Source organism: Ictidomys tridecemlineatus, chromosome 5, assembly GCF_052094955.1.
Source record: "Ictidomys tridecemlineatus isolate mIctTri1 chromosome 5, mIctTri1.hap1, whole genome shotgun sequence".
In the NCBI taxonomy this organism is placed as follows: Eukaryota; Metazoa; Chordata; class Mammalia; order Rodentia; family Sciuridae; genus Ictidomys; species Ictidomys tridecemlineatus.
In genome coordinates, this window is record NC_135481.1 from 32,608,717 (window position 1) to 32,629,454 (window position 20,738).

The window sequence follows — 20,738 nt, forward strand, 5'->3', positions numbered from 1 at the left end:
ATTTTTCAGATATTGATGAGTGTCAGAGAGATCCTCTCCTCTGCCGAGGTGGTGCTTGCCTTAACACAGAAGGCAGTTACCGCTGCGAATGCCCACCTGGTCATCAGCTGTCCCCAAACATCTCTGCATGTATTGGTAAGGAGGAAGACCTTCAGACCGCTTGCTCTAGGTCAGTAATTTGACCCACATCTCTTCCAGAGTCAGCAGCTTATGTTTGCTCTTCTTTGTTCCTAAATAGACATCAATGAGTGTGAACTGAGCGGGAACCTCTGTCCCAATGGCCGCTGTGTGAACCTCATAGGGAAGTATCAGTGTGCCTGCAACCCTGGCTATCATTCAACGCCCGATAGGCTGTTTTGTGTTGGTAAGTCCTAAACTTCTTTTTATTTACTATTTTATTTTAATTGGTCTCTTTATAAAAGAAGCAATGTATTCTTTTCCTCACTCATTACTTTTACTTAATATTTCTTATTTTCCTATAATAACACTTTTTAAATAGTGGCTCTTGAGCTTTAGATGTCACCTTCCCTACCTGTTTTAAAGAACTACTTAAGGGTATCAGATGTTTTTGCTGTAACAAATATAAGTTGACCCAAGTAGTTTTGAAAAATGGGCATAGTAGGTGCCTTGTTCATGCATCTGCTTGCCAAGGCTGGTCAGCCAGTGGTTCCTGACCACCTGAGATACATTTCACATGATGAGTGCTATCAAAAAGAAAAGAAAAGCCTAGAGTGAGGTCTTCATTGTGGGTGGTATGAATCAGCTAAAAGATTCAAAGAATAACTATGAGAAAGAAGCCCATGGAACATTGATATCTTATATTGAAATAGAGACCATGCCTGGCACTCCTTAAAGATGGGTTTTTGTGGGACAAGCATTTTGTTTTGTGGTTGGACCTCTGTAGGTTTAGTCATGCTGTGAAGGGTGGCACAGAGGCCCTGTGGCTTAATTGTGCCTAAAGTCAAAGTAAAATTTCGTAGATGCTGCCAGTTTTTGCCTGGTTTGGGGTGTACACCGTGTGGAACTGCCAAGTTTCACATGGTTTCCACCCAAAACCATAAATCAGCACAAATTCTTCTGAAACATGGCCCAGGACAACTCAGAACTTCAACTCGGGTTCTTGAAAATGATTGGAAACTCAGTCAGTCAAACCAAATTGCAGGTTTATAACTGAATCTGTGACCGAAAGCATTGCCATGATCATAAACACAGAAGAAGGTGTATTGGTCCATTTTTGTGCTGCTACAACAAAATGCTTGAGACTGGATAATTTACAATGAATAGAAATTCATTGGCTCACAGTTTTGGAGACTGAGAAATCTAGTATCAATGTGCTGGCATTGGCCATGGCCTTCTTGCTGTGCCATAACATGGCAGAAGGCAAGAGGGTGAGAGAAAGCAAGAGGGGGTCAATGCACCCTTTTTAAATGGCACCAGTGCCACCTGTGAGGGCAGAGCCCTCATGGCCCAAATCTCTCTTAAAGGGCCCAGCCTGTTAATACTGTCGTAATGGTATTTACATATCTTTGAACGAATAAATTGAATTTTGAATGGAATAAACATTTAAATCTTTTCTCTTAGACATTGATGAATGCAGCATAATGAATGGTGGATGTGAAACCTTCTGCACAAACTCTGAAGGCAGCTATGAGTGTAGCTGTCAGCCAGGATTTGCACTAATGCCTGACCAGAGATCTTGCACTGGTGAGTGGGTTTTAGTTTCATATTGAAATCCCTCAATAAAAGCTCCCGAAGTATAGTGGTTCAGGATTTGGGCTTTTTGGATTCAGACATTTTGAGGTTCAAATCCTCTTTTGTCACACATTTTAGCTGTGCATTTTTGATGAGGATACTTAGCACCAGATTTTTTCATCTATAATGAGTTTAGACTGCCTGTGTGAAAGAGTATGTACAAAACTTAATATAGCACCTGATATATAATAAGTGAAACATAAAATGCATTTTCTTCATTAATCAAAATTTGAAAGAGTTCAATCTTTTGAGCAAATTCCATGCCTCCCTGGGTGTGTTCCCTGGACCTACAGCATCAGCATCACTTGAGGACTTGTTAGAAATGTAAAATCTCAAGACCCATCCAAGATCTACTGAATCAGATATTACTGGGTTGTCTCAGTAATCTGTGTCTTCATAAGCTCTCCGAATCATTTGGATGCATTCTAAAGTTTGAGAGCCTCTGTCCTACTTTCTATTGTATCACACAGGGCTGGAAGAGCCATATAACCAACTAGAAATGAGAGGAAATCGGTGATACAGATTTTGATTTTAGCTTGGGCCAAAAAGAAAATTTGGGCTGAGGAACCACAATTATTTTATGGGATCTAGAAAACTCTCCCTAAAAAAAAAACCCTCTTGATATTAACTATAAAAAGCAAATGTTGAAAATTAGTATTTTTACCAAAATTTCATTAAAGTAGATTCTTGTTTCAAGCAATTTTCACCTTTTATCATATCTTAAAGTGTAAGTAAAACAGAAGATAATAGATCTTTGGCATTTGTGAGTTGTCAATGAGAAAATAAGATTCATAATCATTTTTGAATGATAAATTCATATGAGTTAAAGTTTATAATTTAAATGATGGACTTAGAGTGGGTGTGGATCTCATCCTTAAATAGTATAGTGAATCTTGAAAGTTTTTCTCCTTTCACCCAGGATAACCTGAAAGGACAATTTATATAAAGTTTCATTTGGATTTGAGAGTTAATTGTCTTATGCTAGTAGGCTGAATTTATTTGGGTTGGGTCAAATTCTCACTGAATAATGGACCCAATATCAACAACATTGTTGGTTTTATTCCTTGTAGACATCGATGAATGTGAAGATAACCCCAATATCTGTGATGGTGGTCAGTGTACAAACATTCCTGGAGAATACAGGTGCTTGTGCTATGATGGATTTATGGCTTCTGAAGATATGAAGACTTGTGTAGGTAAGCAAAGAATTTTCCATTTGTCTGGTTACTCACAAGCATTGTTAAATTACGTAAATATTAGTTTGTTTAGTTGAAACATAGATCCCTTGAAGAAAGCAAGAATATTTAAGGAGATGGTACTCATATTTTAAAGACAGCTTTCCAAAAAGGTACTTTCTTGTTTCTGTGATGATGCTTTTGTCAGATATGTTATGGGAATTGAGCCAATCACTGATCAACTCCATGTAGATTTATCTTACATATCTATCATTATTTCTGTCTACTTAATCCTCCTTTTGCTCTGACTAGAGTTCAGGCTTTTAAAATGCTTGTCTGAAGCCACACAAGATTTTATCTTCGACAAGAATGCAGAGAACTCTAGAATTGACCATATGTGTTTTGGATAGTTTCCATTGTCGTGCCTTCAATTGGTTAGCTTTTCTTCTGCAATATCGCATCTGCCTTTCATTCTATCATTGTATTTTTCATCTCAGACATTGTAGTTTTCATCACTAAAATTTTACTTTGGATCTTTTTTCCATATCTTCCTTGTCTCTTCTTACTATGTTTAATCATAGAACACATGGAATGTAGTTGTGACTGTTTTCGTGTTCTTGCCTACTAATTTCATCATTCTTGTTAATTCTGAATCATTTCAATAAACTGACTTTCCCATTTTGGTTCATGTTTTCCTCCTTCATTGAATGCCTGGTAATTTTGATTGTTAGCCAGATATTGTAAATTTTACCTTAGTAGGTGCTGGATGTTTTCATATTCCTAGAAATACTCTTGAGCTTTGTTCTGGAATGCAGTTGGGTTACTTGGAAACAGATTGATTCTTTCAAAGTCTTCCTTTTAAGCTTTTAAGCAGCAGCTAGACTTGGGCTAATTTTGCTGCATTACTGAGGCAAGACCCTTCTGGATACTGTATCCAGTTCCCTGTGAATTATGAGGTTTTCCAGTTTGACTGTTGAAAACAGGCACAATTCCAGGCCTTCTGTGAACTTTCAGGATCGTTGTCTCCCTCATTCTTTTGGGTCATGCTTTCCCCAGCCTCAAGAGGTTTGTTTCCTTATGAGTGTGTGCGTGCCTGCTCTTCTGATCACTTGAGGAAGACCCTCTACAGATCCCTGGAGCTCTTCCTCTGTGCAGCTCTCTTCTGTCCTTTTCTTTGCCTGTGAACTCCAGTTATTATCTTGACTTTCAAGGACTTCTAGGTTCATCTCCTCATCTCCGTAACATCACCTTGTTCCATCCAGCATGCCCCTCTTTATGCCACTATCTTAAAACTTCCTCCATACAGTAACCTGGGGGCAATCTAGAACTCACCCAGTTTATTTTATTTCTCTCAGAGATCACTATATTTTGTTGCTCAGTGTCTACTGTCTAGAGAATCATGTTGCATGTCCAACTTTTTCTTGTTTTGGGTGGGAAGGTCATTCCATCTTGCCCAGAAGCAAGAGTCTAGAACTGCTTGTATCTAAATTCTTACCATGTTTATCTCTTCTGAAAACCTTTACTGAAAATTTATGAAGTCCTAGGAATAGAAATGAACACTTAAAAAATAAATAATTTTTTAACTTGGGAAAGAAATGAGATTTATAATTACTTACACTTAGCAAATTTATCTTTTCTTTAAACTATGGAAACTAAATTATCTGCATTGGCAGACTGAATTAAAATTTTTATTTTGCAATAGAGTATGCTGTTTTAAAAAGTTTTCTAGACTGTCACATGAACAGGCTCTACACTCACCCTTGAGTTGATCCTTATTTGATCACTTGAGCCCCTCCTTTTGGACCACATAAAAGCCAATTTATGTAATTAGCCTACAATCTCGAAAGCCAATGTGAAGTGGGATCCTTAAGTTTGTTTTTTTTTGTTGTTGTTGTTGTTGATTTTTGCTGAGTGAAAACATTTAAATGTAGTACTTAATAATATTTTTGCTGAGTGAAAGTATTTCACCTTTTCTAATTTATTTGACATATTTATTTTATCTCAGAAAGTATTAATTTGTATAAAACAGTTGTGTATATTAATAACATCTATGTTTTTCAGATGTCAATGAGTGTGACCTGAATCCGAATATCTGCCTAAGTGGGACCTGTGAAAACACTAAAGGCTCATTCATCTGTCACTGTGATATGGGCTATTCAGGCAAAAAAGGGAAAACCGGCTGTACAGGTGTGGGTTTTTTCAATAAAATAAAAAGTGGATAGAGGCTGCTATCATAATTATAGATTAATACAAGTTTCAAAACTACTAACATTTTGACTGCAATGTAAAGTGTTTTGTATACCACTTTCCATTAAATTTAGCTTTTACATCTTTGAAATTTGCCAATTTATATTAGCTCCAAGTTGGAGTTTTTTTCTTTACCTGTAGGAAAAAAAAAAGATGTATAGAATAACACTACAAATGATACAATTTTTAAAAGGTTAAAATTAATTTTCATAACCAAATAGTGAACATGGTAATTATCAAATATTCATATCCCTTTATCAAAGTATTCCTTTCTCAATAATCTCCTTTGCCAATATTTCACTTAAGGTTGTATAGCTAAAATTGTCTTTTAAAGAAATACATCTGACAGTTCCAACATTTCATTAATTCTCTCCAATCTTCCAATTCCTTAAATTAGATCACTTTAATGTATCAATTTACCCAAATAAGTGTTTATTCATTGGACTTAACAAATCTTGTGAAGTGCTAATTGAATCATTTGCAATTTTGCTTGTCTAATACCAATGGCACCCGAGAAAAATCTTTCACAATATTTGTAGGAGACCATCCTGTTAAATGCCAAATGGAAGCAGTCACTCTATGGCAATGACATTGTTTTTTAAGTGTTCGGTTGCTATTTCCAAACATGAGGCAATGATATTAAGTGTATGGAATAGCATAATAAATTTCTCCCATAGTAATATATTAACATAACAGATTATGGCATATAACATAATTTAAAACATAGTGGAGATGATGGTAAGCTTGAATTAGGTAACCGTATAATTTTTTGTTTTCAAATAACATGCTTTAATTCCAAAAGCCAGTTTGGCAAGCCCTTGTGACTTAAAACAAACATTAAAATATTTGCAGATTGGCAGTGGTAAATGTACAGATCTTCCTCTTCACAGTATCAACATATTTCAAGAAAGCACTAAAATATATCTCTCATCCTCACAAACTGGCTGATGGTGCTGTGTCAAATTTACTAACACATGGAATAATGGCAGTAATATTGCTGTTGGTTCAAAACTGACAGACTCTATCCAAACCATGAAAAGAAGCATAAAGCTGAAATGTTTTCATGCTATGTTGCTCTTCATAGGAAGCCTGGCTAGGGGGTCCATTCTGATAAATGGCATAGTGTTTAAAATTTGAACTCCCCCACGTGGCCTCACAGGTCCAAGTGATGTTACTCTGTATGTCTGTGGTTCGAGCTTTATTTTTAGCTTTGAGTGTAAATACAGGACTTGGTAAGCAGTGGTGGTCTGCCAGTAATGAAGGAAAAGGTAGGATAGCTCTATGCTGTGTTTTACCTATTAAAGGGTAACACCATTGTCTGGCTCAGCTGAGCTCACTGAAGTTCAGGGCAAGGTCAGTGATACAAATGAAGGGAGAAGTTCATCTCATGAGACAGTCCCCGTTGCTTAAAAGAAAGGCTCTCTAGAATTTTGTTCTCCAAACTTCAGCCAATTGGGACGTAGGTAGTGACTGGTTATTCTAGATCTCTTACCATGAAGAAAACTAAAATTTTCATGCCATGTTAATATCATTTTAGGTAAATGAGATATAATGTATATAACACCCTTGGCATACTGCTGACCAATAAATAAGAATTATTGCTGTCATATTAAATGAGGCATACAGACGCCAGGTCTGGAGGCCATTTTAATGAAAGACATAACTTCTAGTCCAGCAAAAATTCTACATTACTGTCTGTCTATTGGCACATGCTTAAAATCAGTTTTTTAAAAAAGGAAAAATTTTACTCTGTATATTGAAGGCTTGTTTTTCATAATTGAATTTACAGAGATATTGAGGCTATGGTGACAAGAGCTGTGTACTGCATGTTAGATGAGATGACATCAGTTTTATATTAATAACAGCAGCCCTTTAGTAAATGCCACAGAAACTAGATATGAATTTGAAGAAATACTTTAGCTTTACAAAAGGCCGATGCCTTCCTCCCATTTTTTTTAACTTTCAACCTGGATGATTTTTCAGTTTGATAAAATTCATTTAGCATTGTCAGAAGAAGACTTGAGCTTCGTGACCCCTTTGACATCAGTAACATAATGTGATATTCTCATCTAAAGGGTAGAACCCTGAATTCTATTTCTTGCTCTTGAACTAGCTTGTGATCATGAACCAATCTGTAGGTTGTTTGGCAGTTATTCACGTGTTCCCCTCAGGTGACACTGGCCCGTGGAAGGAGGGGCTGCATGAGAGAAGAAAAAAGAGATCCTCTGTGAATACTGTTATTAACAACCACGGGTATCACATTGGATTGGAAATGACTTATACCAACAGGAACTGGCAGAAAGTTTGGTACACTTAAAAACAAGTTTTTAAAAACATGGGCCAAAAAAAAAATTTTTTTTTAATCCCTTGTAACTAGGGCTCTTTTAGCCTGTTTTTGGTTTTAAATTAGTGTCACTTGCAACTTACAATACCATCAGTTACCTTGGTGATGGTCATACTAAAGACAAGTGTTTATAATGTTCCAGGCAACTAATGTAAATAGAGATATGTATCTGGCCTGATTGCATAAGCAAGCCACAGGACAACTAACAGCAAATACAGACTTCAAGAACTGTGCTGTGATCATAGACAAAGGGAATAGGTCTACTTATTTATTTGTTTATATAGACTTTTTTAATGAGCTCTCTGGAAAGGAATTAGGAAAACATGCATGCTATTTCATAAGGAGGAGCTTTGTTTCATGAGAACTGAAGAATGTCCTCTGGGCTCCATCACAGCTTTGTCCAAATGTTTCAGCTTCCTTGTCATTACTGATTGTTTCCATTTTAACAAATAAACATGGCTTTCCCCCCAATCTCTTCAGCAGTGTTAAGAATCCACCCACTGACTTACATTCCCAGCCCACACAGATGCTCAGGGTTTCTTTTACTCTCCTTAAGCTTTGTCCAAATTGTGGGCATTGATGAGGGGAATGTTTGATTTAACCAAGAGAGAATGTTCCTTTGCTGGAATCCTAGAGCACAGCCCTTCTATCCTTGGCTGAAGTGGACTGGGTTGCAATTTTCCTGTGACCCAATATAAGCCTCCTGCTGCTCATTTTACATAATTGTAATTGGAAGAAGAAGAAAAAAAAAAGGTTGCTGCTGGTTGCCATCCTGGGCAGGTCTTGGCTCCCACAAGCTCCTTTGTAAGAACCTACCTGCTATCATATGCTTAGTGAATAAAGCATGCACCCATTAGGTAGAATAAAATCAGAATTGTTTTCAGTTAAAATAGCTGGATTTCTGGATAAATGCATTTCTCCAATTGTCTGATTTTTTTCATGTGAGAAATGTTTCTGGTGGGTCTCAAGTCCATGGGAGAAAATCATGGACTTCATCCACCAGCAGTCAGTGAGAATTGGTGTTCATTTCCTTCTAGTTTCTTATCATTGCTAATTCTCCTCCTCTGGCTGTCAGCCTGTGAAAACTCCATGGGTGTTCGGTTAATAGATTTGGCCCAAATTTCAATCCAAACTAAGAAATCCAAGTAGCCTTTGCACTTGGCCTCTCCATTTGCTGTTACATCCTCTTCCTCAGCCCTAATGGAGACTGCAGTGTGCCAGCTCTGCTGAATCAGGATCCACGTGATGGAGGTCCAGGTGGCCGGAAGGCAGGCTCTGTGTGGGTGATATGGCCTCTCCCTGTATGTCAGTACCAGGCCATAGCAGCTCAGAGCATAAATCCTCCCTTGAGTGGCAGACTCACATGGGGCACACAGAGCCTGCACACAGGGCTTGCTCAGCCCATGCCCTTGCCCTTCAAGGGAGCGAGGCTCATAGAACCTTGTGGCAAAGGATTGCTGGGGTTAAGGAGGTTGCAGTGTCAGCCTAAAATTTGAATTTCTTTGCTTTTCTTGGCTTATGCATATTCTTAATCTTAAAAAGGAATTTTCTGTGTGGAGCAAACTTGTGGGGGAAGAGAACATTTGCACAGAAAGAGATGTTCTTGGCAAGCGTAAGCGGTTTCCTTCACATTATTGAAGTGTTTCAATACAGTGATTTTGTTTGTTTTCCTTATGGCTCAGTTTCCCCTTTTATTGCCTCTATAATGAAGTACATCTCTAGGCCCAAGTTGGGTATAGAAGCAATTAATAATAGTTGGTGCATACATGCACATACACACACATGTAAAAACATTTTATTCAGAAATCCCTCTATTTTATGACCATATTATCTTTCTCGTTCACTTTTTACACACTGAGAATATAAGGCATTAAGAAGGTGACTTACACAAATGGTCACAAAATGGAAAAGTGAATGTTGGCTGAGTTACCCTCTCCTAGCACCCCAAAGCCCATGACACACAGTCTCTTACAAATATATATATTTTTTACCTTGAAAACATTGCAGTAAAAATTAAAAATATTTTGTAAATTAGAATCTTAATTTCAAAATTAACATATTGTTAATAATAAAAATAATAATGGGAGATTATCCATTTAAATGAAATGAAAATTTTCTTAAATGCCAGATTAAATATGGAAGATGAAAGTCATATGAAAATAAAGGTATCTTTGGCCTTAGAAAATTGGAAAGGAAAAGATTACAGAATTACTACATTGATAGGTTCTGATCATCTGTGAAAATTGTGCTTAGAAGAGATTCATATTCCTGTAAGTCCGTCAATATTTACCAAATTTTGAGAACTCTCTAAAGCCCAGTTTAGAATAAAATCCTGAAGTTCCTAAAGAAATAAATTGGCTCAATGGGGCAGCTATGCCCCAAGGAAAGAATGCCAATCAGGAAGACAGGAAAACTGAATCCCAGCCTTTTCTGGCTCTGTCCCTCACTGTCTGTGGGACCCCACCCCTGTGTCCTCCTCTGACAAACTAAGGATGGGGAGAGTGGAATTCTGAGTTCTTTCCACTTAGAAAATTCCTTGATTCTCTAAAAGTCTAAAGCCTTTCAATACTTATGCAATTGAAGCTCATTGTTTACACCTAAGATGATTTGCCAGCAATCCTGACAAATAGGAAGTGAAATTAAGGCAGGACTGCCCAAAAGTGGTGGTTGTGTCTTTACTTCTGAGGGAAGTGATTATCTGAGGAAAAAGAATGCATGTTTACCAGTTCTGCATAGGAACTGCACATGTCGGGCATAGGAAGGCTCACCCTCTGAATCCCTGGGCCTGCTCACCACTCTTGTCCCTGGGTTGGCCTTCCTCCTCCTTGCCTTGGAATGTACAGTGCTCAGTTATTCAGTTGGTTAAAGCTCCCTGTCACAAGTCTAAAGCTGCAAGCCTCCCTCAACCTTCCTTAAGTACTCAGTAAGTGCATGTTAAAATTCAGCTATACCATACGTGTAATTCTAAGGACATTCTTCCTGGCACATTTCCATCTTGGAATTATTAGTGACATTACAAAAAAAAATTTCTGCAGGAGAAATCTGTCATTGTTTTATTTTATGTTTGCTCTAGAAGCTATGAAGAAGCCAAAAATCCCAGGACCATTTCAGGACTTCAGATGGAACATTTGGCAAACAGCATTTTCCCAAACACGTTCAAATCATTTAATTGGGCTTCTTAAGTAAACAAAAGGGTAAACATAAGTTGCTTGCCCGGTTTCTTTCTCATGCCACTATTCAAGTGATCCCTGGAAATTCTTGCAACATTTTATATGTCAAAATTATCCTACTTGACCTAAGTTTTGTGTGAAGTATTGGTTTTCATCAAGAGTCATAGATCCTATCTGTGAGTTCTTGTTCTAATAAATGACAAAGTTGATTATGAGGGTAACCCATTAATGTAATGGGTTAATTCGGGGAAATACACATATTTCACTTCATACCTTATAATTCTGTAACACTTTTATGTGATATAGTCTCTGTTGGCTAAATGTGGAAATGGAATTTTGAAGAATGGAAAATTCTAGAGAATTTGGCATCTTGTAGTAATGTGACCCTGATCTGCTACTCCTCCTTCTGACACAATTCCCACTGGGTTGACTTGAGTTTTACATGAAATATGCAAGAAGACTTGGCTCTCCAATGTGGAAGGACTCTCAGAAACTAGAGTAAAATGGTTCACATCTTCCTTAAGGAAAATTTTCTGCATATGTTTGAATGAGCAGTACCTAACAGGGTGAGATGTTCTGGGTGAGAACAGTGTACAGGAATAAAGCATAAATAAATAAAAATGTTTGAAGTTTAAGAATAAAATATGTCTGATATTAATATGATGCAAGTTTTCTGGTATACCAAAAACATTGTTTTCCTTTGTGTACGTAGGATATGAAAAGATTGTGCATCATAACTCTGTAGTTGACAATAATAAAAATATTGGGAATAGAAATGTTTTTATTAACCATAAGCATTAGTACAGAAGTTCTTTTGGCAACTCACTTTTTAAGGTCTTTGCCTGGTCTTTTTCTTTGTGTTGACTAGACACATTAGAATATGGAAAATAATTAGAGTTAATAATAGCAAATACTATCAAATAGTTCTTTATAAATTGAAATGTGAAGCTGTGAGTATATAGAGAGTTTACATGTGGATACTAAACCAATCTGTACTACTTTGTGGCCAGTGTGAAGGCTGGTCAGCTTTTGAATATTGTTTAGATATTTAAAGACCAAAAAAGGCATTTGTGCCAAGTTTTTTTCTAAACCACTGGTTATTTTTCCAGACATCAATGAATGTGAAATTGGAGCACACAACTGTGGCAGACATGCTGTATGTACCAACACGGCAGGAAGCTTCAAATGTAGCTGCAGCCCCGGATGGATTGGAGATGGCATTAAGTGCACAGGTGACTTGGAAAATAATAGCAATTCAGCAATGGCTTGTCAGGAACAAGCAATTAATATGAAAATATTAATCCTGTAAAGTCAAATTTAATTTGTGCACTATTGAATTTAAATGCCACACTTTGTGCTAATAAAAATATGAACCTTTTTCCTTCAGATTTGGACGAATGCTCCAATGGAACCCACATGTGCAGCCAACATGCAGACTGCAGGAATACCATGGGATCTTACCGCTGTCTCTGTAAGGAAGGATACACAGGTGATGGCTTCACTTGCACAGGTAAGCTTGCCCTGAAAACAGCTGGGGAAACCTTAGTCAGAGAAGCAAGGTATTCCACATCTCTCAGACTAACAGTTCTTTTTAAAGTCTGAGTCAGTTAACAGAAAACAGACTGGATTTGGAGCCCGGTCAATTAGGGAATTAGATCTCAGAAACTTCTCTCTCTCTCTCTCTCTCTCTCTCTCTCTCTCTCTCTCTCTCTCTCTCCCTCTCTACACACACACACACACACACACACACACATTATATTTTTCATTCATATATATTATTGCATCTGATGGTGTTTTTAGCTTCAAACAAACCACACTTCTTTTTACGTGTCTTCACCTTTGTATTTTTGTGCCTCATTCTAACTGATAACTTGCTTTCCAGGATAAACTGGCTATAGGAAGCTATGTAAAGAAAAAGGGTGAGATGTTCTGGGAGAGAACAGTGTAAATTTTACTTCTACTAGCCATTTTCATCACAATCAATATTTTATATTGGTATAAGTAACAATCCATAATGTCTTTAAGGAATTCATCCACTTCCAGTTTTATAATATATCAAGGAAATGTTCTTCCTTTTTAGCTCTAATTAACAGTCACAAGATTAACGTGTTACTACATATATTTTGATATATATGATTGAGACATGATTGTATATAAACTATACATATACTTATATGTGCATATATACACAAATGGCACTTGTTATGTCAGAGCTTTGGGATTAAATAATTTAATAATTAAATTATTAAATTAATAATGCATTACTTGGCCATCAAGTAGAATAGCTATTTATATGACTTAAAGCATTAATTTATCCTGAACACTTTGTTAATAAGATGTCACTTAAGCACAAAAGAGGTTAAGGTTTATTAAGTGATTCATTTAGAATTTTTTTTTAACTCACTGAAAGTTTTATCAGAGTTTAAATCATTTCTGCTCACTGGTGCTTTGTCATCATGAACCTCCAGTTTCATGATGGACTTGTTATTTCTGGTCAGGGATATGTCATCCATGTGGATGACCTTTCTTGAAGGGGACTTAAATAATTCACTTGTCTTGATATTCATTTTACAGCATTAGGGATACTTTAGCATCTGAGATTCTGAATCTGAACCCCAAGGTTATTGCACATTCAAGATTAGCATTCAAATGAGAAAAGCAAATGAATTTAAATATATCAAATAGAAGTTATGACAAAACATGGCTGCACTCAGGACATTGACAGTTATAAAAATTGTAGGATCTGAGAAAGCATGACTTGTGCTTCTTTCTGCCTATAGACCTTGATGAGTGCTCCGAGAACCTGAATCTCTGTGGCAATGGCCAGTGCCTCAATGCCCCTGGAGGGTACCGCTGTGAATGTGACATGGGCTTCGTGCCCAGTGCCGACGGAAAGGCCTGCGAAGGTAACTGCTGAAGAAGCTGCTGGGAATCTTGCAGAACTCCATGAGATTGGGTTATCTTAACACTTCTGGTGCTTTTCTTTTTTAAAAACTGAGGTTTGTTGGGGCTTCACATCTATCTAAGTTGGTCAGTTCAGTTTGTGGAGGGGTTAGGTCTCCAGCTGGACCATTTCTCTTTGGGCAGAGAAAAATGTCTGCTGTCTTGCCATAAGCTACACATCCAGTCTTGGCCAATGGTCTGCAGGAGTATACCATCAGGAATAAGAAAAAGAGAATAGCCAAATGTAACTAACCCAGTGAGACTCAACTGTTTCTAATGCTGGGGGAAAAGAACTCAGAGTAACATTAGGTCCCTTAGTGTGCTGTTGGAGGATTATCTTTATAAATGCAGTTGTCAATTTCTACCGTGGTTTGGTTTCTAGAAATAAAGCCTTTAAAATAATGACAGAGCAGATAGTCTTCTCCTTATACAAAATAATGACCTGAGGATATTCTCAGAACATTCTCTAAACATCTAACATATATGAACATGGAGTATTATTTTGCAAACCTGCTCAGTAAAGAACCCCTGGACTAATGCCATGTGTCATGGTGTCCCTAAGCTCCAGACTCTGTCTTTCTGTGAAATGTGGGTCAAACAGGACCCCAGGGACCTGTTGGCTAAGGATAAATTCAGTTAGGAAACTAAGATTCTTCTCTTTACCCACACTTAAAAGTTTAAAGCACATTATTTTTCTTTGAAAATAACTAGTGACTACAATGAATTAAAAAGAGTTCAGTAGAAATAAACAAGTGATAATAACATTTGGAAGTTTAAACAAGGTCCTGATTAATGTATTAGCTAATAGTCATTGCTTGTTAACAAGATGTGAACTCAGAATCAGTCTTCAGCTATAATATCTATACCAATTTCTTCATGTATTTCTATGAACATACTTCATTTTGTTATGGAACCATTGGGTTCTTTGTACAGCTTATATTTAATATGCAGAGTTGATGTAAGACTCCTCTGAGGCAAGAAACTAGATTATGTTCTTGATCATGTGCCTGATGCCTTGTTTACTTTTGTTACTCCAAATATCCAAGGAAAACAGGTACTGAGCCACCTTTGGTAACACAAATAGTCACGGTAAAAGTTTTGCTTCTTTTAATGCTATAAGGGAAAGTTTTGTTTGTTTGTCCATAATATAAATCACCACTGGCAGAGTAGTCATGGCTATTTAAAGTCAGTCTCAAGTCTGAAAATGTGCCCAGGTAACAATTGAATAAGCAGATATTAATGTGAAGCAGGGCAGAGGTCTGGAAGGGGTATCCGCAGTTTTTAGCTGTCTATAAATACCAAGCACATACCATAGTACTAGGGGCAAGGATTATAAAGCTGGTTATAAAAGTTATCACAAAGAAAAGACTTTGTGATGCTTAAAATTTAATCTCACAACAAAAGCAGCATATAGATAGATAAGAACGACCAAAGAATTTAGTCTCCCATGACCTGTTTAGCTCAGGTAGACTTCATTTTCCCAACACTGATATCATTTGCCTAATTATAGTAGGCAGTTTCTTTAGCAAAAAATAAATCTAACTTCTCCCTTTTTTACTCCTCCCTCAAGATATTGATGAGTGCTCCCTTCCAAACATCTGTGTCTTTGGAACTTGCCACAACCTTCCTGGCCTGTTCCGCTGCGAGTGTGAGATAGGCTATGAACTGGACAGAAGTGGTGGAAACTGCACAGGTAAGACATCTGTTATCATGGCTGGCTCCCGGGTGTCCCAGGGAACCCTACAGTTGGGGCCATCATTGGGACCATACAAGGCTAGTCAGAGAAGAAAACTAAAGCAGGGTGAGGGAACAGGAACCCAGACTACGTATTCTCAGACTCGGAACTGATTAAATGTGAAGATGCAGAGGAAAGAGTCAAAGACAGGAAGGAACAGAGCTCAAAGCCTTACAATTGCTCTTCTGGCTGTGGAGGAATGTGCAGTGTGCTCCAGCCATATGGCTTCCCAGCCATTTCTTTTTCTTCATGGGTGCATTTTCAGAGTTACCTTCAGACGGCCATGCTCTAGGATCAAGGGTTTTCTCCTTGGACTTTTCCATTGCAATACCTACTTCTTCCCATCCCTGCCCCTGACAGTGGTCACCAGAGTGCTGATACAGAGAGCCCAGCTACCCATTTCTAATGTATGAGACATTTCCTTGAAGAACAAGGACTCTCAGGGAATATAAGGAAAAAAATTAGAAAAGCCACAAGCACCCAGCAGATTGCCTTTAGTCCTCTTTGGCAGTGATAGCCATTTGTAATTCTCCTGATCCACCCTTCTGTTCAAGGGTATTGAGGAAATAGATCCCGTTCTGTAGGAGTTTAGGAGTCAGGAGAATTTTTTTTTTCCTAGCCACCTAAACAAGCCATGACTCAGTGGCTCTCCAGATCAAGACCACTACCACCACCACCACCTCCCCACAAATGCTATGGACTCAAGTATTCCTCCCTAGGCCCACATCTTCTCTAGGCATATATCCTACTTTTATAAGCAGTAGGATGACACCAATCAGGCCTCTAGAAGACCTCAGGAAGTCACCTCTCCATGGTGCATGCCCTCTCTTCAACCTCAGTCCCTGTCAGCATCATTATAACCTTGTTTCTCTTGGCCTGACCCTGTCCATCCAAATTTATGTGAGATTTGAGCTAAAGAATTGTTTGTTTGGGAACCCATGGGGGTTACCAGTTCCACAGGGAACACCCAAGGATAAGGTGTCCCCAGTCCCCAACGTCTCTTCTCTGAATCCATTTACCCAGTGTTGATTATTTCCTAAGTGTTCAAAAGAGACAGAAGGATTGTACAGGGGTGGTATTTGCCAAAACCCATGTCCTAAATATCTGGAACACTGTACAAATTTTTGGAATAGAAATTGAAAGGGAAACATTCAACTCAGCATCAATAATGAGAGAGAGACTCTTTGCAGACTTGAAGACACACTCTAAGCCCCATGCGTTTATGTGGAAGAAACAGCAGAAATTACCTGCTCCAGAGAGTTCTCTGGGACATCTTGCTCTAATTTGACAAAATAACAAGCCACACATATTAAATATATTTTTTCAAAACCTGTGTCTGAAATTTTGGTTAACTGAGGTCACAGCAATGTTTTGCCTTCGGTTACCTTCACTGGAATATTTTTTGCTAGTTCCAAAGTTATATTTTATCCTGATGACAAGTTTGGATAGTCAATATGTTCTAGGGGTGGGGGGAGATCAAAGACCATGACATATTTCCTTCCTGAGGGGTTTTATTTCAGAAGTGGAGGATGACATTTCTAGGTGTAATTACAACTAGTGACTCTTAAAAGTTCTTGTTGGGAGCCCTAGACTGGGTGGTGTGGTTTATGGTGATGTTGGCCCCACATGGACTCACTGGTAATTCTGGCCCTGGCTATTTGGTTTTAGATGTTAATGAGTGTCTGGATCCAACCACATGTATCAGTGGGAACTGTATCAACACTCCGGGCAGCTATACCTGTGACTGTCCACCTGATTTTGAGCTGAATCCAACTCGAGTTGGCTGTGTTGGTAAGATCTTAAAAATCTTTTCAGAGGTGCAGGCTGTTTATTATGTTTAAACAGCACTCAACATCCTATTTTTAAAATTTGCAAAATAATAATATAGAAAATTCCTATTATATATTCTTCGACATGTTTTAGTTTCTAAGTAAAAGGAAGTCAGGGTTTTTCAACAGTTTAGGAAATTAGTTTAAATTTTCAACCCTCAAAAAGAAAGAATCTGCATGACACTTTTTCGTTTATATACGGTAAATAGATACCCGCTCAGGAAATTGCTATTTGGATATTCGGCCCCGTGGAGACAACGGAGATACAGCCTGTAGCAATGAAATCGGAGTTGGTGTTTCCAAGGCTTCCTGCTGCTGTTCTCTGGGTAGAGCCTGGGGTACTCCCTGTGAGCTGTGCCCTCCTGTGAACACAAGTAAGTGGGCATCCTCCTGTTCCTTATTATTCCAACTCAAGCCAGTTCTCCTTTCTAGACTCACAAAAGAGAGCCTACTTACCAAGGGAGGGAGCACCTGTAGTCTTTATGCCTCCATCAGGAAAGGGCGATCATGTTCTCACCCCATGGAGGGACCTCATTCCCTACTTGGGAGTAAGAGAGTGCCCCCTTTGTCTTTCACTAAAAGCTCAGGTGCAACAGGGAGTGTCTCATTTCTCTCTGCTGAAAATCAGGCAGATAGCATGGCTTAAAGATTTTCCAGGTGAGGTTGCTCTTCCCAATTGCTTCCCTTCCAGGGACACATGGGTTGATCTCTCCTCTTCTTATCTGTCGGGTAGTTTGGGAAACTCTGGAACAGACTCAGAGTATCCCTGGGCAAAAGAGAAATAATTAGTTAAGCAACTATTAAATGGAAGATTATTCCATTCTTAGGATGGGACTTGAAAGAAAGCTCTCAAATGTGATTTTTAAAACATAAATAATACATCTCCAAAATAAATAAATAAAAGGACTTTCTGTTTTTCTAAGTGAGTCCTGTATTACAATTCAGTCATATGCCGCTTCTTTGGCAAAAGTCAGAGTCTGCTGCTTATGGGAGGTATTGTAGGAGTCACTCAATTTTTTCCTTGCAGAAAGGTCACTTATTCGTTTCTTCTGAAAATGTTTGTCAAGTACCTGTAGCACCTATTTTGAAGGTTCAAAGATGAATTAGACTAGATCCTGCATCTTCCAGGAATGTGCAGCTTAATAGGCAAAATATTACCCAAACATCAGAGCTATAGTCTAACATAAGTCTCAAAAATAGAAGAAACAAGAGCAGACATGGCCAAAGAGCACACCAAGTTCAAATTAGAACTCTACCACTTACTTCCATGTAACCCTGGGCAAGTTACTTAGCATCATAGAATACCTCCTAGTCCCCAGCATGGTCCCCAGAGCTTAGCAGGCACTGCCTTCCCTCTTCTTTTCAGAGATATGGATCAGTTCATGTTGGAAAAGAGGACTGATAACTGTGCAATTTTATTTTGAGCCTTCGATTTAAAGAACCGCCCACCCCAAATCTGTATCAAAATTAGAAAGAGAATGTGTACATACTTACACGTATGCACATGGTACATATGATTTCAGAAAGCCAGGACAGGGATGATCAGGAAGGACCAGCATGATTATGAAAAGATGGTGCTGCCAATTAGGGTCACTCTTATTCGTGTGTTCTTATATGTATCACAGTGCCGGTGCATGGCACTGGAATAAATGTTTCTGAGTGGAAAACCTGGAGGAATGGAGGAATGGTGGAATAAAAGACACTGTAGAAAGTTGCTTTTGGAAACCAGGAGAATTAATATTGCCATCTGTAGAAATAGAGGGGGTAAGAAAGAGCTCTAGGTATTGAGCAGGACAGTGGGCTGGGAACCCAAAGAGTCACTTTTACCTAAGCTCTGTTTAGAAAAGGTTTTGGAGACAGGCTGAGGAACACTACTAATGGGAGTTGTGATTCTAGGGAAGAAAAGCTGAGTAGAACATATAAATGGAGATGAGTTTCTTGGAAAATAAAAAGGAAAAGAGAACATTTTAAAAGAAATAGTGATGGAGATAAGGAACAAAATGGTTCAGAAGAACATAAGGACTCTAGTCACTAGAGGGTCCCAAGACTGAGGACACTGGCAACTACCCTTAGAAAATGACCAGTGTGCACTAAGATGATAACTTACTTCAGCTGGGTGGAGTGAGGGCTAAAGCTTCCTGAGAGTGAATATTTCAGTTCATTTCTCTTAAGAATATTATTTCTAGAAATTTTAGATTTGAGATAACTCTCTTCAAATTTTTTGTTTCAATAGCTGAGTACAAAATTCTGTGCCCTGGAGGAGAAGGCTTTCGCCCAAACCCTATCACCGTAATACTGGAAGGTAATTCTTTTTCCTTCATCCTAAAATGTGCACATTTTGAATTTCCTTGGATATATTTACAATGCTGAAGAAATTCTTTTGTTTTCTTTTGATAGACATTGATGAGTGCCAGGAGCTGCCAGGGCTGTGCCAAGGGGGAAAGTGTATCAACACTTTCGGCAGTTTCCAGTGCCGCTGTCCAACGGGCTACTACCTGAACGAGGACACCCGAGTGTGTGATGGTAAGTGGCCCCATAGGAAGACATGATCTTTCAAATAGTGAGAACTCGCCTGAAAAACCAGAGTACAGTAACCAGGAACTGAGGACTTAGCAACGTAGCACTGTGGTCTAATCATGAACGTAGCCCGGTAAATATGCCACACATGTGGTCACTTGCACTAATGTTACTGAAATGATGTCATTTCCAGTAAGTCCTAAAGCTCCTTCTTTTCCTGAGAAAAGTGGAGTTTTATTATGCTGGGCCATAGTCCCACTTATGCCTACAAAACAGTTTTCCATGGTCCTCAGCAAAGCTACTTAATGAGAGTAGCACAGGCCCCATTTCAGTAACCTATGTTACTTAGATGAGATGTGCACTTAGATGAGATTCTTTCGGAAAGCTTTGGCTTCATGATACTGCTGACAGCTCTGCAGCCCTTCTTCACCTCCATTACTGGGAAAATGGAGAATATTGACCATTTTACGGTTTTAGAGCACTTGAGCCATGGACCAGGGCAAGAGCGGTGGGTTGAGAGTCACATGAGTAGTTAGGGAAGAGAAGTCCTTGTGTTCCGTATAAGAAAAGTTCCCCTGGCTCTCCCAAAGTCTCCACAGGACCATGACAACCTCATTAAATTTAAGTTGAGCATCCAGTACATAAGACATAGATCTCAGACTCACTGAGTTAACAAACATCAAATCATCCCCTTTATTTGAATATGGGAAAGGGGACAAAGTACCTGCTTCCATGTCCCCTTACCAGTGGAGATTCCTGAAGCCGGCTGTTGATGGCTTAAGGATATCACTGTCTTTCTGAAGGATATTGAGAATTAGACTTTCTGTATGGTTCCAACTCTGCATGCCTTTGAGGATGTTATGGGCTCATTTGTTAGGAATTCTTATCAGAAGGCAGGAGTTCCTTTCTAAAACCTTCTTTCCTGAAATTGCATGCATTTGCATAGATGAAGGACCCTGATGAACTAAACACATGCTTTTCACATCTGGATTATAAAGTGCCCTGTGGATTTTCTCCTTTGTTATG

At 38.5% G+C, this 20,738-nt stretch overlaps 1 protein-coding gene across 4 annotated transcripts in view; it reads left to right on the plus strand.

Moving 5' to 3' along the window:
- Nucleotides 1-20,738, plus strand: part of Fbn1 (fibrillin 1) — a 222,372-nt gene that overhangs the window by 150,987 nt on the left and 50,647 nt on the right. For all 4 annotated transcript variants that reach the window (XM_078049643.1, XM_078049640.1, XM_078049641.1 and 1 more), the window contains exons 28-40: nt 10-135; nt 239-364; nt 1,582-1,704; nt 2,823-2,948; nt 4,989-5,114; nt 11,798-11,920; nt 12,076-12,198; nt 13,469-13,594; nt 15,202-15,324; nt 17,035-17,157; nt 17,405-17,569; nt 19,429-19,497; nt 19,593-19,718. In XM_078049643.1, coding sequence (XP_077905769.1) covers nt 10-135; nt 239-364; nt 1,582-1,704; nt 2,823-2,948; nt 4,989-5,114; nt 11,798-11,920; nt 12,076-12,198; nt 13,469-13,594; nt 15,202-15,324; nt 17,035-17,157; nt 17,405-17,569; nt 19,429-19,497; nt 19,593-19,718 — 1,605 coding nt within the window. The remainder of the gene's footprint in view (nt 1-9; nt 136-238; nt 365-1,581; nt 1,705-2,822; nt 2,949-4,988; nt 5,115-11,797; nt 11,921-12,075; nt 12,199-13,468; nt 13,595-15,201; nt 15,325-17,034; nt 17,158-17,404; nt 17,570-19,428; nt 19,498-19,592; nt 19,719-20,738) is intronic.